Below are 18,579 nucleotides of genomic sequence, written 5' to 3' on the forward strand. Positions count from 1 at the left end.
GTGGTAGCAACAAATTGGAAATTGAGGAGATGCTTGTTAATTAGGGAAAGACTGAATGATTGTGATGAACTGTTACTGTGTTATTTGAAATTACAATGGGGGTCACTTCAGAATAAACATGGCAAAACCTAAATAAATTGATTCAAGGTAAGGGGAAAATAACCAGGAGATCATTCTGCATGGTAACAGCAATGTTGTAATGATGATCAACTTTGAAAGACTTAGTTATTCTGATCAACACAGTGATCCAAGAGAATTCTAAAGGATTCATGATGAACAAATATTATCCACCCTTAGAGACAGAATTGATGAACTAAGAGAGCACATTGAAGTAAAATTTTCTTGCTTTTTTATTTTTATTTTTTGTGATATAGCTAATATGAAAATGATTTTAATTATTTTGTGTGTTTAATTTATATAATTTTGCTTGCCTTCTCAGTGAGTAGTAGAAGGAGAGAGAGAATTTGGAACTCAAAATTTAAAAAGAAAAGAAAGTTTAAAACTGATAATTTTGAGCCCTAGCAAGGGACCACTCCAGCCACTCCAGGCCAAAGACAAAAGCCACTACTCCAGGAAAATGGCTGATGGATTTTCTCTTAATGATGCCATATCTGGGTCTGGAAATCCAAATCCACAAGGTTGGTCAAAAGGTTCTTGGGGAAACCAACCTGCTGGTCCTGGGGCATACCCAGGATATCCTGGAGCCTACTCTGGTCCAGGAGCTCCTGGGGCCTACCCTGGTACAGGAGTACCTGGGGCCTACCCTGGTTCAGGAACACCTGGAGCCTACACTGGACCAGGAGCACCTGGAGCCTACCCTGGTCCAACAGCACCTGGAGCCTAACCTGGACCAGCAGCACCTGGAAGCTATTCAGCTCCAGGACAGCCTAGTGCTCCTGAAGCTTATCCACCTTCAGGGCCCATGAATACCCCTAGTGGACCAACACCTACAGTGGCAGGCCCACTGGTAGTGCCTTATGATCTTCCCTTGCCAGGAAGAATTATGCCTCGCATGCTGATAACCATTATGGGCACAACAAAACCCAATGCAAACCAAATTACCATAGATTTCAAGAAAGGGAATGATGTGGCCTTCCACTTCAATCCCCGCTTCAGTGAGGAAAACAGACAAGTAATTCTTTGTAATTCAAAATTCAACGATTCCTGGGGAAAGGAGGAAAGACACCTTGTGTTCCCATTTGAAGCTGGTAAACCATTCAAAATTCAAATTCTCATTGAGAATGATCATTTCAAGGTTGCTGTCAATGATGCCCATTTGTTGCAGTACAATCATTGAATGAAAAATTTCAATGAGATCAACAAGCTGAGTATTTCTGGTGATATTAACCTTACCAGTACCTTAAATACTATGATATAAATTTAAAGGATCAGAAATATTTTTAAAGGAATTTTCCTGTAAAACACATACTTAAGTGCTTCCTGCTCCTTATGGGAGTAATCTTACAGGTACTCATACTCCATTTACTTTCTTTGTCATAGTCACACAAAATTTAATAAATGTTCTTTCATTAAGTACAAAAAAATGACAATTTTAAAATGAATATATTCCATACATATATTCCTTTCAAGGGCTTTCCATACTTTCACTCACTAATGTTTGTAACTTCTCAATCTCCCTTACCATATGTATTTAATTGACTGTATTTTTTACACTATTTCCATAAAATCTGTGACATCCATCCCATAGTCAACATATTCACAAACACCATCCTAATTTTAATCTTTATTATATATCACCTAGAGTATTGTAATCACCTCCTAACTAGACTTCCTCTGTCTTTAATCATTTTCATTTCCAGTCTACTGTCCTCATAGCTTCAAAAGTAATGTTACCAAAGTACAGGTCTGACCATAGCAGTCCCTTGTTCAAAAACCCTTTTGCCTCTAGATTCAAATATAAATTCCTTTGTTTGACCTTTAAATCCCATCACTATCTAGCACTAGCACAGGCTGCACACTGCCCCCATCATTTCTTTCAAAACTGAGCTCAAGTACCACCTATTATGTCAAAAGTTTCCCGATTCCCCCAGCTACTCATGCCTTCTAACTGATATTATATTAAACTTACTAGATAGATTTGTATTTACTTATATCCACATATTTTCTCTGATACAATGGAAGTTCGCTAAAGGCAGGGAATCCTTAATTTATTATTCTTCCCATACCTTTGCTTTGTAGACTAACAAATATATGGACCAAGTATAGGCTTTCAGTCTTGGTGAGGGATAATATTCTGTAGGTTCTCCTCTGTACCCTCAACTTCCCCATTTCACCTACAGTTAATGAACTGAGCATTTTTATATATTTTTATTTTTTTCAAATGCCTTATTAACTTCTGATTTACATCATTCATTTCCACCAGATTTTGAGTTACAAATTTTCTCCCCATTTTTCCCCTACCCACCACCCCAAAATAGCAGTCCCACAGGATATCCCCTCCTCCAATCTGCTCTGTCCCATCTTTTCTCCCATACCCCTTTTGACTTTTCCAGTGGATCTCTATGCCCCAGTTCCTGCATATCTTGTTTCCCAATTACATGTAAAATAGTATTAATAATAGTATACACACACACATATACATATATATTTGAATATTTGATTTTAAAACTTTCAATTCCAGATTCATTCCCTTCCTTCCTTGTCACCCACTTACTGGGAAGATAAGCAGTTCAGTATAGGTTGTACATGTGTGGCTAATGCAAAACAATAAAATAGTAGATATATTGTAAAGGACTGACTATATTTCCCTCCCTCCTATCCCAACTCCTACTTGTTCTATTCTCTACTTTGATCCCATCCCTTTTCAAAAGTGGGTGCTTCCAACTTCCCTCCCTTCCATCATCCCCCCTCTCATCCCCTTCCCCCCTACTCTCCTGGAGGTATTAGATGGATGCCCTCTCTGAGGTCTCCACATGCTCTGGCAAGCTGGACACACACCCCAGGACCTTCCCCTAGACTGCAATCCAGATCCAAGAAGGTTAAAGCAAGAGTGATTACCCCTTAGATTGGTGCTTGGTACCCTTACACTCTGCAGGCCACGAGCTGAAGCTGTCATGTGGTGCTATCTGGCTGTGCCAGAGTCTCAGTGGCTTCTCGCCCTGGGGGCAAAAGCCACGCAATCCCACTTACTGGGTCCCAAAATCCAGACTGCTCTGACTTCTCACTTTGTCCTTCACATCTATGTGTTGATAAATCTGGAAACAGCCACATCTGCTACTTATCTGGAGTCCCTCTGGCTGGAGGCTGGTCAGGCCTGCCCTGGGGCTAAAGCTTTGGTGTTGGGCTGCACTTGGCCCCCAGAGAGCTGGGCTCCCAGAGAACTGGGCTGCCAGATTCCTGCCAGCCTGCCAGGCTATCCTCAGGGGAAGGTCAGCTTCTCTGTGTCATTTTGTGGGTTCTGCCCAAAGAGACATTTTTAAAAGAGCATGTTCTTCTTTTGTGTTGACATCTCCAAGGCCTAATACAATGCTTGGCACATAATCAATGTTTAAAAAGGGTTTGTTAATTAATACAGCTCCATGAGAAATCTCTGTGTAATTTATATTTCCCTGAAGTCCCTTCAGCATTTAGTACAGGAGTGGGGAAATTGTGTCTCTGAGGGAACCTGCAGCCTTGAGGCCACATGTGGGCTTCCAGGTCCTTGGGTGCAGCCTTTTGACTGAGTCCAAATTTTACAGAACAAATCCTTTTATTAAGGGGATTTATTCTGTGAAGTTTGGATTCAGTCAGAGGGCCCCACTTGAGGACCTAGAGGGCCATCTGTGGCCTTGAGGCAGCAGGTTCCCCACTCCAGATCTAGTATCTCAGTCAATCCATTGTATCCAAAGATCAGCAAAGAATAAAGCATTTGTTGTTATTGTTGTTGTTTTACTTTCCAAGAGAGGTTATATTTGTGAATGATGAAAGATAGGAAAAGTGATTGTTGAAAGTACTAAATGGGTAAGTAATAGCCATAGGAAAATGACTTAATAGTCAAGATTTTATGCTATTAAGGGATATGGTAGAGGGATTTATTTTAAGGAGTTAAATAAAGTCTGAGAAGCTAAATCCATCCTCTTTTGAGGTTAGAGAGACAGGAATATATATCTCTATATATTTATATCTGCATACATATGTATATATGTATGTAATAAACATAGACATGCATTTACGCACACACACATTTTGTTGCTGTGTGCTTTACTGTACATTGGAAATTCACACAAGACACCGCCTTGGTTACTGTTGAGATAGTAGATCATCCCCTGAGACTGTTTCAAAGGGTCATTGGCAGCTTGAGAACAGAATAGAAGGTAAGGAATGGCTATTAAGGGAAATCTGTTAGAAAACTAAAAAGAAAATTAATAAAAGAATTGTTGAACAATTGAATGGGCCCACTTGAAACTAGATACTATGTCTGGTGTCTAGACAAATGGTGAATGGCTGTGAGCATGGCAACATCTGTGTATACTCTTTAATAGGAGTTGTGTTGTGTTGAATTACAAAGATGTGAATAACATAAATTATGACTCAAGCAGTTTTCACTATAAGAAAAAAATCACATGACCACTCCTGCTGATATTGAGAAATCAAGCCAAATAATAGCAAGGCAAGGGCTAGATTCTACTTATTGGAGAGTTTTTTCTTTATTATATGAAATATATATAGTCCTTTCAAGCCAATATGATAGCAATTATTGAATCACCATTTGGATAACAGGTAAATGAAAAATGCTGATTTTCCTCCTTGAGTTATTAATTCTGAGGCCGATCCTAATCTATTTATTGTTTAGGGATTTAAATTTTCATCAATAGATATTTATATAGGATTCAAGATACCTTTTAATTTTTGTGCCTAGTGACAAAGCAGTAATAGCAAGATTTCTATCTTTCTAATTTATGTATTTAAATTTAGATAAGTGACCATGCACATATGTTTTACATGGAGAAGAATTCAAATGAATTATGAGCAGTCAATTAATTAAATTAAGTTATTTATGATTACCTTGGTCACATGTTAATCAAAGAAACAGTGCTGCCATTAGGAAATGTCAAGATTTGAATAATTTAAGCTGTATCTTTTCCATTGCAATAAGGAATGATTACTACTGCTTTTAGGTGTTTAAAAATTCACTTGTATGGATATTTCAAAGTTCATCCATTCCTATTCAACGTTAATTAAATAAATAGGAAGAATTGTGAACAATTGTTTGAAAAGAACTGTCAAATTTAAAATATAGACTGTAACTTCCTTCCTTTTTTCTCTTTTTATTATCTCTTCTTTTGGTGACTATGTGATAATTGTTTTGCAAAGTATTTGAAAAATAAATCTAAAAGATTACAATGACTCTGAAACATAGGAGCTTCACAAAGTATTGTTTTGCTCCAAAATAGTCGAGACCATTATTATTGTTCACTTAAAATAATTGCATTTCATGAATTTATTTGGAGAATAATGCTGAATTTTGAATAATTTTGAATCAGCATAGAATTTCATATTGCCTTAGGTAGCCTCATGTGGAAAATCATGAAGAAAAATTCTAGAATCTGGCTCGGATATGACATTGATTGCTCTATTTTTCCTCTTCACAGGTATCATTTTTTTTATTCATTATCTTTGTGGTATACACTATGCTGCCCTTCAACATGAGAGATGCCATAATTGCCAGCGTACTGACCTCTTCATCCCACACAATTGTGCTGAGCATCTGTCTCTCTACTACAGTTGGAGTAAAGGAGCACTTGGTTTGGCAGGTGGGTACATGTTAGAAGGAACATTGATGATGCATTGAATCTCCTGAGGACAACAGTGGGAGATGTATGATAACTTTTGTTTGAGTATATGATTCCATTTTAATTTTCATTCTTCTATTTAATTCAATTTTCTGTAGCTTACAGTTCCACTATTTTTTTTGGCAGTGAGTTTGTGTCTAACAGTTAATAGGTAAATTCATAACAGTAAAATCAAGATCCCCTTTGCAATTAGCAACACAGATTAAAGTTAGCATGAAAACCAAATGCACAAAATCTAATTTTTGACTACTGAATTACAGCATAATCCCAATAGTTTAAAAAAAAACAGACTTCTTATCATAAATTGTAATTTAACTCTGTTAGGTTTAGAATGCAATGTTGCTTTTACATGTGCACACATACACCTATAGGAATCTTACCTTCACACACAAACATAAACACACATGGGCATGTGCTCATACACACAGAGCATTACTAATCACTATATTTCAAGAAACAGTGCCTTAGACAATTTCAGAACTGCAGCTACATAAAGGAAACAGCGTTTACAAAAGCATTCAGAAGGAAAGTGTTCTCTTTCATTAGAAAAACCAATAGCTTTCTCACAAATATCTGCATCAGTAATAGAGAGTATAAGTGATTGTGCGTCATTCCTAAGAGTCTCTTTTTCCTTAATAAAATGACATTTTTTGGTAATGCTATTGAATGACACAAACATCAGCACATGGTATGATGTAGTAATTTGTGAAAATCACAGTAAGTATAAAAGGACTATGATAATGAAAATAGAAACTGACTTTTGGTCACTGCAATCATTGATTAACTGACAGTGTTTAAGTCCTGAAGGATTCTCAAGCAAGTGAATATGGCATTGGATATGAAAGTTAAACAACAGAACTGGGAATTCTTAAAAAATTACATGATGGCAAACTTTGGCTTGATTATAAGGAGATCTGAATAAGATTTAGTGCTATGCATGAATGTAAAGCCTTGGAAATTAAAGAGTTCTGCAACAATGGGGATATTGTAGATGATGCACAGTGTTGATGATGCCTTGATGACAAGGATGTAGAGGAAATTTGTGAAACATGAAGTTTGTTGTATTAATGACCTCTTTAGTCCTTTCCAGCTCTAAGCTTCTGTAATCCAAAGAGATTATAAATAATATTCTCTATCAGATGCAAAAAATAGGAAATCATTATTTGTCCCCCCACCAGACCCATGAATCTCCTCTTTTACCAGTCAAATTTCTAACATACTGGCTAGAGGCAACCAGGCAACTACTGTTGCGACTTGCAATGCCTTGGAGTACTTTACCCAACTAGGTCTCTACTTAGACATGTGATGTGATTTTTGTGCTGGATTTATTGTTCCATGGTTTTCTTAGTTCCCAGCAGGAGAATTAGGCTCTCCCATACTTCATTCCACCCCCACTTTGGATTCCCAAGGACAGTTGCTACTTTTAAATTGCTAATTATAGAACTGTTAACAGATTGTAGTCTAAGATTTTCCCAGAAAGGAAAGTTAAAAAAAAAATATATGTGATGATATACTTGGAAAATCCGAGAGAATCAACTAAAAAACTAGTTGAAATAATTAAAAATTTTAGCAAAGTTGCAGGATATAAATAAACTCACATAAACCATCAATATTTCTCTATATTATCAACAAAGTCTAGCAGCAAGAGATAGAAAGAGAAATCCTATTTAAAATAATTGTAAACAATATGAAATACTTGGGAGTCTACCTATCAAGACAAACCCTGGAGCTATATGAACAAAATTACAAAACACAATTCACATAAATAAGTCAGATCCAAACAATTAGAAAAATCTCAATTGCTCATGGGTAGGCTGAATCAATATAATAAAAATGACAATTCTACTTAAATTAATTTACTTATTCAGTGCCAAACAATCAAACTACCAGATTACTTTCTAGAGCTAGAAAAAAATATAAAAACTCAAGAATATCAAAGGTAGCAAAAAAAGGGAGCTTGGGAGGAGGTAGCCAGCCACACCAGATCTCAAACTGTATTACAGTCTTAATCATCAAAACAATTTGATATTGACTAAGGAGTGGAGTGGATATCAGTAGAAAAATTAGGCACACAATGCAAAATAGTAAATAACCATGCTAATCTAGCATTTGATAAACCCAAAGATCTAAGCTTTTTTGACAGTGTGTGGGATACAGGGACCCCAAAAATCCCCTACCCAGAAAAATTAAAAGTCAAAAGTTTCTTGAGGAAGGAACAGGAACTTTGTTCACTTCTCCCAAGAAGAGGGCATCCCTTCCGCCAGTATGAACCAGCAGAATTAGGTGTATTACAAAAGACAGAATAAGAATTTGTACCCCAAGGTAGTCAAGCCCCCACCCTAATCCCCCCTTTCTCCCATTGTCTGGGAGGCGGGCTGTTAATCTTGGCACAAAATCTAACCCAATGTTGGATAACAAAGAAGCCTGTCACTATCTCCTATTGTCTAGGAGGCAGGACAGGGAGCCAAGATATTGTTCATGTCCTTATTTGGTAGATGCTAAAGCAAGGGAGTGAAAAAGATTACAAGCAAGAGTGGAGGTCGAAAACTCCTGAAGGGGCCTAATGCTGATAAAATAAGTGTGGAGATGGAAAGACCCTAAAAGGGGACCTAATGCTGATGTTGTGGTAGTAAAGAGTGGGGGAAGGGTGAAACCAAAATTCCAGCTTGCTCCCACAAAACTTCTGGGCTGAGAAGTTTAACCTTTCCCATTCAATAGGAACTCATTATTTGAGAAAGACTGCTGGGAAAACTGGAAAGCAGTTTGGTAGAAGCTGGATACAGAACAACATTATCTTTTAAAGAGTAGAATGTAATATGATTGGGGCAGCTAGGTGGCACAGTGAATACAGCATTGACCCTGGAGTCAGGGTCAGGAGGACCTGAGTTCAAATTCAGCCTCAGACACTTAATATTTACTAGCTGTGTGACCTTGGGCAAGTCACTTTTGATTTGCTTTTTTGCAATTGCAAAAATTGCCCTGCTTTTCCCCCTCCAAAAAGAATGTAATATGATAGGTCTGATTTTTACCATATTATAAAATTCAGTTAGTGATTAATTCTTATGCTTTGTTTTTTGTTTGTTTGCTTCTTTGTTTGCATTATGAATTTTATGAGCAGTCCCTTTGTTGAAAAATTATTCTATAATTTACAGAAATCTTTAAAGTTTCACTAATTCACAGGGATCATTTTTCAGAAGGGGAAAAGCATTTCTACAAAATAAATCTCATTATCCATTTGAGAAATCTATAATGCTAGATAGTGAGTAGTCTAATCACAACTGTAACCTTCAGATGCTTTAACTGTTAGGAGGTTAAAGAGGTCTATAAGCACTCCATCCCTGACCAGGATCATCCTTGTGACTTTGATATTTGAAATTTCAATTCCTGAGGTTTTTGAAAATATATTCAGAAAAAGAAATACTTCATTTTGATGAATTTGTAAACATCATTGCATTCAAAGATGAATTAACATATACAAAAAAGTTATTTTATATTTGACTATGATAGTGAAGGAATAGAGCACCAAAATCCAAGCAATGTCCAAAAAAATAAACAGTACCACTGTGATTCCTGATTATTATATGAGCAGAAAACAAATATAATTTAGTTTTACTGCAGTCGAAACCTAGCCTCTTCCATCCATGTATTTTTTAATTAATTTTCAAAACTAGCCTGATATAGTGAAAGTGGTTTTGAGAGGTCTGTTACCTATACCCAGTAGCCTCATTCTACATTTGACTGAGCTTATCACTGAAATGACTTGTTTTATAATGCCTAGTAGTGTGTCTGATTCATTCAGCTAATCAAGGGATGTTTTCTTTAAGGAGTTATCTGCCTTCCTCCACTAGTCAAAGCATTATAGTCCTCTTAAATTGATTACAGACTTATAACCTCATTTGCATTTTTTACTGATTTATTCATTTGAAGTAACTGAGCCATCTGTGATTAATTGAGATGAGCGGAATAATACCCTAGCCTTAAAATCTGTCCCTAGTTAAACTTCTGCAATCTGTAGCAAATTAACTGTAGTCCTTTAGACAAAATTCTTTGTCCCAAATATTGGGTAGTTTTCTCCTTACTTGGGGAAGTTTAAGCATTATTCAGTGTCTTTTTCTAAAGTGTCTCAAAAAATTCCATGTGGCACATTTCCCAAACGATCAAGAAATGAGCATTCTTTCATACTTCCAAATATATGCTGATACAACTTAACATAGCGGCACCTTTTTACAAATTTCATGTAAGTTACAGACTAGCTCAGTGATTACAAAAGACCTTCTCCCTACTCTAAATCAATAAGGAAAAATAAAACTGAAGTTCTGGTCACCATGCAGGACCCAGAAGAGCTCCCCACCCTCTGCACTAGGAATAGGAATGTGGAGGCAGCTAGAAGTCATGGATTCATCCATCGAATCAGAAACCAAACCAGACTGGCTTGGTGCTTCTATAATCATATTGATCCACTCACCCTGGAAGTAAAAGTAAGAGAGGAGGAGCTTGGGCACTGACCTTTTGTTCTTAAGGAGGAATATCTCTTCTCTATGCCTAGTCGGATACCAAGTGCTACATTAAAACAACATTAGGTTCAGGAGGAAACTATGCTACTTATTTTTTTTCCTCTTCCACTAAGGGTTGCCCTCATCCCACCCCTCCTGATCTCATTTTATAAAAGTGAAAGAAAAATAAATCTCCTCCTCAGAACAATAGTTGGCTCTTATAGAGCTTTCTAGAATATGTGGTACTCTCTCCACAGAGATTAAGGACCAGAGTAAAAGAGAAGTCATTTCACCCTCAAGTGAGAAAAAAAATGCCCTGGGTAAAAATTACTCAATTATATGCTTTAATTATAGGGCAATATTGGGGAAAAAAAAGAGAAAAAAATCTCCATAAAACACAGAGCACATCAAAATATCACCTAGTTGCCCTTTTCATACATAAGATCAATTGAGGTCCAGCAAAGATTTCTTTTGGGTCACTAAACCATAATGTACCTGAAATGTCCTCAAAGGATCACTGCCAATGAACAGCACAATCCAAATAGAGTTCCTAGCTCACCCCTAACTAGTACGAGCAGATTAAAAAGGAAAACATACTTAGAATGCACCAAAGTGTTGTAAATCTCCCAAACTGAATTAAGCATTTGGGGTTGATGTCTCAGGGTTTACGTCAGTCAGTAAACCTTATCCTAAGAACTGGAAGTCCCTAAAAATAACAGACAAACTATTTAGACTTTATCACAACATTACAAACAATTTAAGTCTGCTTAAAGCCCAAAAGGAAAAAAAAATGGACATTTATGAATTTTGTGCAAATAAAACTTGAGTGACCATCTAATATAAACAAAATAATAATAAACAAAAATATAATATAAACAAAAATATAAAAATAATATATATATATATATATATTTATATTTGTAATGTATTTATAATATAAACAAAAAAATAATAAACTAGCATTTATGTGATACCTACTATTGACTAGACTCTATGCTAAGCCCTTTACAAATATTACCTCATGTGATCCTCAAAATGATCCTGTGAAGTAAGGGTACAATAACATAATAAATACATACAAAAAAATATATAATAGTACTAAACATTAAAACAAACAAAAGTTATCACAAAGGAATTGATCTGACTTGATGGGAAAACATGCGAACAGACTGTTCAAGTACAGTCTAAAGTAAAAGAGAAAAAAATGCTAATTTTTATCTGGTGAATCTCTACAAACTAGAGTATCTAAGAACAAGAGTCCCATATGGAGTCCCCACTGGGTCACTTTAAATGCAAAGGGAACCCCAAACTATCCAGGATAATCTCTATCTCCCCTTGTTGTTGATCGGTTGTTTCAGTCATGTCTGACCCTTAGACCCCATCTGGGGTTTTCTTGGTACAGATACTGAAATGTTTTGCCATTTATGCCTTCTCCAAATCATTTTACAAAGGAGGAAAGTGAGGCAAAGAGGAATAAGTAACTTGCCCAGGGTTATGCAGCTAAGTGTCTGAGGCCAAATTTGAACTCAGGGAGATGAGTCTTACTGACTTTAGGCCCAGTACCCTATGCACTGTGCCACCTGTCTGCCCTTATCCCCCCCCCCCTTCCCCTCCCCCCCCCCCCCCCCCCAGTATAGCACTAATTCTAGTGCTACTTCCAAAACTTCCTCGTAGAAAGGCCTGGATTCTCAAAGGGCAGCTGACTATCACTATTAGGATTTTAGGGGATAACCTTAAGGCACCAGGTTTCTAGTACCACTACACATAATCCCCTACCCTTACCTTGTCATTAAAAATAAAACTAAATTGACTTTTTAGCAAAGGTATATAATATCAAGAAGAGTAGTTTTAAAAAGTTTCTCCAAAAGTCTGATAACTTTTCCCATGGAAGAAAAATAGGCACAAATTTAAAACAGAAATGTTAAAAAGGTATGCATATAGGTTATATATAGCAAAGGTACCTCACAATTCCTGGTATAATGAAAATAATAATAACAATAATTATCTTAAAGTGATTAAGTACCCATTTATGCATACTTTATGTGTTTGATTGATTTGAAGTTATTCAGCATTATGTGATTAATTAGGATGGGAGTAGAATACCAGCCTTAAATAATTATAATTCTCATATAACAAATACAGATGTTTTAGTGGCATACTATGCAGGGCAAAGAATGATACTAATGGAGATTTAGTGAAGTTCATAACAGAAAAAAGAAAAGTAGAGATATACATACATACATGGTTGTGTGTGTGTGTGTATGTGTGATGTCAGAGAACCAAGAGTGAACAGAGCCACAGAAGACCAAAGAATAGAGAATATCCAGGAGGGAAGGCTTGTCAACCATATCAAATGCTAGAGGCATCAAGAAGAATGAGGACTGATAAAAAGGTCTTTAGACTTTCCAATTAAGAAATTCTTGGTAACTTTAGAGAAAGCAGTTTTATTTGATAATGGGGAGAAAAAATAGGACAAGAACATATTCGTGAGTAGACTGGTAATGAAAATTATACAGTGACCTTGCCTTGAAGATAGAATGATATTCAGGAGGAATGGATGTATCTTAGTAGAATTAAGGAAGAAAAGCAAACTGCAGAGATATAGAATAGGAAGTCATTTATTTTGTAAGCCCTTGGCAGCTGATTTTAAAGAGAGAAATACGGCACTGTTTAAAGCGAGTCATGGATAAGAGGCTTGTCAGAACTATGACAAAAAACCAGTCCTTTTCCTCATGGCATTCCTTCAGATATATGAAGATAGCTAGCTGTCTCATGCTTCCCACGGATCTCTTCCCCAGGCTTAGCTTCTGAATTCCCTCTGATTGGTCCCTATGACATGGATGCAAGGCCCTTTGTCATCTGAGTTGACCTTCTCTGGACACTATCAGTACCAGAAATAAGCACAATTCTTCATATGTAGTCTGGTGAGGGAAGAATACAGTAATGATATCACACATTTATTCCTACATGCTATTCTACTCTTTTTAAGTGTCTCAGACTACATTTGAACTCAGGTCCTCCTGACTCCAGGGACAGTGCTGTATTCACTGCACCACTTAGCTGCCCCTGTTCTACTCTTAACACAGTACAAAATTGCATTAGCCTTTCAACTACTACATCCAATTATTATTTAGCTACAATCATATATTTTTCAGATACGTTATCTAATCAAGCCTCTACTGTCTTGGATTTGTGATGCTGATTATTTTTTTCTTACTTAAGGAAAAGATATTATATTTATGTTCCTAAAATTTCATCTTTTTGAATTCTACCCAATATCTTTCAAGACTTTTTGGAACCTGACTTTATCATTAGGTATGTTAGCTATCCCTCCAAGCTTTATTGAGCATTCCATCGAGGTGGTGCCTTGGATAAAGCACTAGGCTCAGAGTCAAGGAGGGCTGCATCAAATCCTGTAAAACTCTGGGCAAATTATTTAGCCTCTTTGTGCCTCAGTTTCCTTAGATCTTGATGATGTAATTGGTCTTTTTGGTCTCGATTGTTTCTTTTAGCCCTAAATCTCAGAACCACTTTTGCTTTCATTTAAGCCTTTGATAGAAATGTTAAATAGCTTAGAGTCAAGCACATGTACCTGTGATGGAATGCTGGCCCTAAAGTCAGGAAGAATTGTCTTCCTGAGTTCAAATCTGGCCTTGGACATTTATTAACTCTGTGACCTTGGGCAAGTCACTTAAACCATTTGCCTCCATTTCTCATCTGTAAAATGAGCAGGGAAAGGAAGCGGTAAACTACTCCAGCGTTAAAAAAAACAACAAAACTCAAAAAGGGGGTCAGGAAGAATGACAATATAACTGAATAACAACTGGACAACAAGAAGTATGTTTTCCTTTTGCTCTAGGCTAGATACTACCTTTCAACTTGAGATGAACTATTACCGTGATTGTCTGATTCTGGTCCATCTGCTAATTATATAATTGCTGGATCCCTTCTGTCCATCTTTTTTATGAGTATGAAATATTTAATCGAATGCTTTGCAAAAATCTAGGTCGCCTTTGTCCACAGCATTCCCCTCATCCAAAAGCTTAGAAACCTGTCAAAAAAAGAAATAAAAGTTAGTTTGGTAGAAATCATCTTTCATGAAAACATGATGACTTTAAGAAATCACCAGTTAATTTTCTTGATGTTTAATAAGCATTTTTCTAATAGTATATCATTGAAATTTCCCAGGAACATAAAGCAAATTCACTGGCATAAATTTTTCAGGCTGGATATTCTTCTTTTTTCTGAAAGTTTACATGCATATCTGCAAACATATACATTATGTGCACACACACATATACATGTGAATGTATACACAATTCAATATTTCTACACCTATGTATACATGCATGTTTATGTGTATAAATATATACACAGATGTAACTGGTGTTTTACACATGCTCAGATTACCTAAGATGGAGGTGTGAGACACCAAAGACTTGGGAAACAGGAGCACTGCCACAGGTATGGAAATTCTTCTTTGGCTTGCCACATGAATAAGAATAAACTCTTTTCAAAGCTCCCATATTTAATGACAAATATCTGATCCCCATTTCCTGAAGATTAATTACATTATATTTCACCCCTCCCAGAAAGTTATATTTTACCTTCAGGTGATTGGAGGGATGGGTCTCATCTCTGCCACTGGCTCAAGCCCCCCAATAACTGTTTCCCCCTATATTATATTTCAATAGCTTACAACACAGAAATTTGCTATAAAAGTTCTTTCCCAGTGTCCTACTTTCCTTCTAATTCTGACTGCATTGGTTTTGACTGTGCAAAATAAACCTTTTTAATTTTTAATTTCATGTAACTGAAATTATCTATTTTACTTTCTGTGATTCTCTCTGTCTCTTGTTTGGCCATAAACACTTCCCTTATCCAATATATCTGACAGGTAAATGGTTCTATGCTCCCCTCACTGACTTATGATATCACCTTTTATGAATAAATCATCTATCCATTTTGACTTTATTTTGGTATACTGTAGGAAATGCTGTTCTATGCCTAGTTTTCACCAGACAACTTATGAATTTTCCCAGCGATTTTTCTCAAATGATAAGTAATTTTATCAAAAGTTTAGATCTTGGGGTGGCAAGGTGGTGCAGTGAGTAGGGCACCAGCCCTGGAGTCAGGAGGGCCTGAGTTCAAATACAACCTCAAAAACTTAACACAAAAACTAGCCATGTGACCTTATGCAAATCACTTAACCCCAATTGCCCTCCAAAAAGCAAAAAAAAAAACAAAACTTTGGATCTTTGGATTGATCAAACATTATATTATTATGGTCATTTACTACTATGTATTATATACCTAATTTATTCCACTAATCAATCACTTTAATTCTTAGCTAATACCAGAATTTTTTTTGAGGGTTACTACTTTGTAACAGTTTGAAATCTGTTACTGCTAGGCTATCTTTCTTCTCATTTTTTTTCTTTGATTCCCTTGATATTCTTGACCTTTTGTTCTTCCAATGAATTTGGTTATTATTTTTTTCTATTTCTTTATAACAATTTGCTGGTAGTTTGATTGTATGGCACTGAAAAAGCAAATTAATTTAGATAGAATTGTCATTTTTATTATATTGGCTTGCCCTACCTCTGCACAATGAATAATCCACAAATTATTTAGATCTGTCTTTTATATGAAAAGTGTATTGTAATGTTCACATAGTCCCTTGGTTTCTCTTGGCTGGTAGATTTCCAAGTATTTTATAGTGTCAGCAGTTATAGTAATGGAACTTCCCTTTCTCTCTTTTATGTGAGTTTATTTTATATCCTGCAACTTTGCCAAAGTTGTTAATGATTTCAACTAACTTCTTAGTTCTCTAGGGTTCCTTAATTATAACATCTGAAAAGAGTGATAGTTTTGTATTGTATCCTTGTTATCTATTTTTATTCCTTGAATTTCGTCTAATTGTCTTGTTGCTATAGCTAACCTTTCAAATACAATTTTGAATAATAGAGACAATAATGGACATTCTTAATTCACCCCAATCTTTGGAATGTGTGTAGCTTATCCCCGTTACAAATAATGTTTATCCTTGGTTTTACTGCTGATTTTAAGAAAGGCTCCATGTACGTTTTCTACTGTTTTGAATCAGAATAGGTGTTGTATTTTTGAAAAACGTTTTCCACATCTATCTAATCATATGATTTTTGTTTTTCTTATTGATATGGTCAAAAATATTTATAGTTTTCAAAATATTTAATTACACCTGCATTCCTCTAAATTTGTAAGATCTCTGTGACATATTGCTGCAATCTCCTTCCTAGTATCTTATTTAATTTTTTTGTTGTTGATATTCGTTAAGTAAATTGGTGTATAGTTTTCTTTCTTTGTCTTTGCTCTCCCTGGTTTAGGTATCAAAACCATTTTTGTGTCATAAAAGAAATTTGGTAGGACACCTTATTTACCTATTTTTCCCCAAAAACTTTTGTGCACTGTTGGGATTAATTTTTCCTTAAATATTTGGTAGAATTCACTTGTAAATCCATCTAGTCCTTGGATTTTTTCTTAGGGAGCTCATTTATGTCTTGTTCAGTTTTTTTTTCTCCTAACATAGATTTAAGTATTTTATTCACTCTTCTGTTAATCTAGGCAGTTTGTAGTTCTTTAAATATCCATCCATTTCACTCACAATATCAGTTTTACTGGCATAAAGTAAAATTAGCACCTAATAATAGCTTTAATTTCATGTTCTTTCATGATGTATTTACCTTTTTCCTTTTTTATGATAATAATTTGATTTTTTCTTTCTTTTTCAATCAAGTTAACTAATATTTTATCTGTTTTATTGTGTTTTTCATCAAATAAGCTCCTAGTTTTATTTATTCATTTTTTTAGCCTTCAATTTCAATCTTCTCTCTTTTGATTTGCATAATTGCCATTTTGGTGTTTAATTGAGGATACTCAATTTACTGCTTTCTATGTTTTAAAAAAATTATTAAAGTTTATGTCTATTTTTAGTTTACAGCATTCATTTCCACATGATTTTGAGTTACAAATTTTCTCCCTGTCTTTCCCCTACCCACCACCCCAGAACAGTGATCCCACTGAATACTCCCTCCCCCAATCTGCTCTCTCCTATATCCTCCCCCATTCCCCATCCAACTTTCCAGTAGGGCAAGATGGAGCTCCATATCCCAGTGCCAGTATATCTTATTTACCAGTACATGTAAATAATAATAATAATGATAATTTTAAGCATTTGATTTTAAAACTTTGAATTCCAGATTCTTTCCCTTCTTTCCTCATCTTCCACCATTACTTGGAAGATAAGCAATTCAATATAGGTTGTACATGTGTAGTTATGCAAAACATTTCCATAGTAGATATATTGCAAAAGACTGACTATATTTCCCTCCATCCTATCCTGCCTCCCACTTGTTCTATTTTCTACTTTGACACTGTCCCTTTTCAAAAGTGTGTGCTTCTAAATAACCCCTTCCCCAATCTCCCCTCCCTTCTTTCGTACCCTCTCTCATGCCCTCCCCCCCTACTTTACTGTAGGTTAAGATGCCTGATTTAGTGTGTTATGTTATTCCCTCCTTAAGCCAAATTCAATGCGAGTAAGGTTGACCCAATTCCTTTTGCCTTCCTGTTCTTCCCCTCCATTGTAACAATTCTCCCTTGCCTCTTTTATATGAGATAATTTACCTTGTCCTGACTCTCCCTGCCTCTTCTCATTATATTCTTCTCTCCCCTCTTAATTTTATTTTTAAAAATATCATCCCTTCCTATTCAATTGATCTTGTACCCTCTTTCTATGTATAAATGTACACATATATACACACACTTACATATGTATTCATATGCACATATACCCTCCTATATAGATATATATGTATGTATAAATATATATATATATATATATATATACATTTATAGTCCCTTCAACTATCCTCATACTGAGAAAAGTTTCATATGTTACAATTATTGTTTTTCCACATAAGAATGAAAATACTTCAGCTTTGATAAATTCCTTATGATTTCTTTTCCCTGTTTACCTTTTCATGCTTCTCTTGTTTCTTGTATTTGGAAGTCAAATTTTCTTTTCAGCTCTGGTTTTTTCGTCAAGAATGCTTGAAAGTTCCTCTATTTCATTGAATAACCATATTTTCCCCTGAAGCATTATACTCAATTTTGCTGGGTAGGTGATTCTTGGTTTTAATCCCAGCTCCTTTGACCTCTGGAATATCATATTCCAAGCCCTTTGATCCCTTTATATAGAAGCTGCTAGGTATCGTGTTATCCTGATTGTATTTCCACAATACTCAAATTTTTTTCTT

General features: G+C 35.7%; 1 protein-coding gene and 1 pseudogene across 1 annotated transcript in view; both read left to right on the plus strand.

Annotated features, from left to right (window-relative positions):
* ADCY2 (adenylate cyclase 2) overlaps positions 1–18,579 on the plus strand; it is a 586,315-nt gene that overhangs the window by 173,791 nt on the left and 393,945 nt on the right. The window contains exon 3 of the mRNA XM_069076933.1: positions 5,592–5,753. Coding sequence (XP_068933034.1) covers positions 5,592–5,753 — 162 coding nt within the window. The remainder of the gene's footprint in view (positions 1–5,591; positions 5,754–18,579) is intronic.
* LOC138152876 (galectin-3 pseudogene) lies at positions 558–1,544 on the plus strand (annotated as a pseudogene).

Source organism: Petaurus breviceps, unplaced genomic scaffold (genome assembly GCF_028583685.1).
Source record: "Petaurus breviceps papuanus isolate PSGF00001 unplaced genomic scaffold, PetGlider_PUasm1.0 151, whole genome shotgun sequence".
NCBI lineage: Eukaryota > Metazoa > Chordata > Mammalia > Diprotodontia > Petauridae > Petaurus > Petaurus breviceps.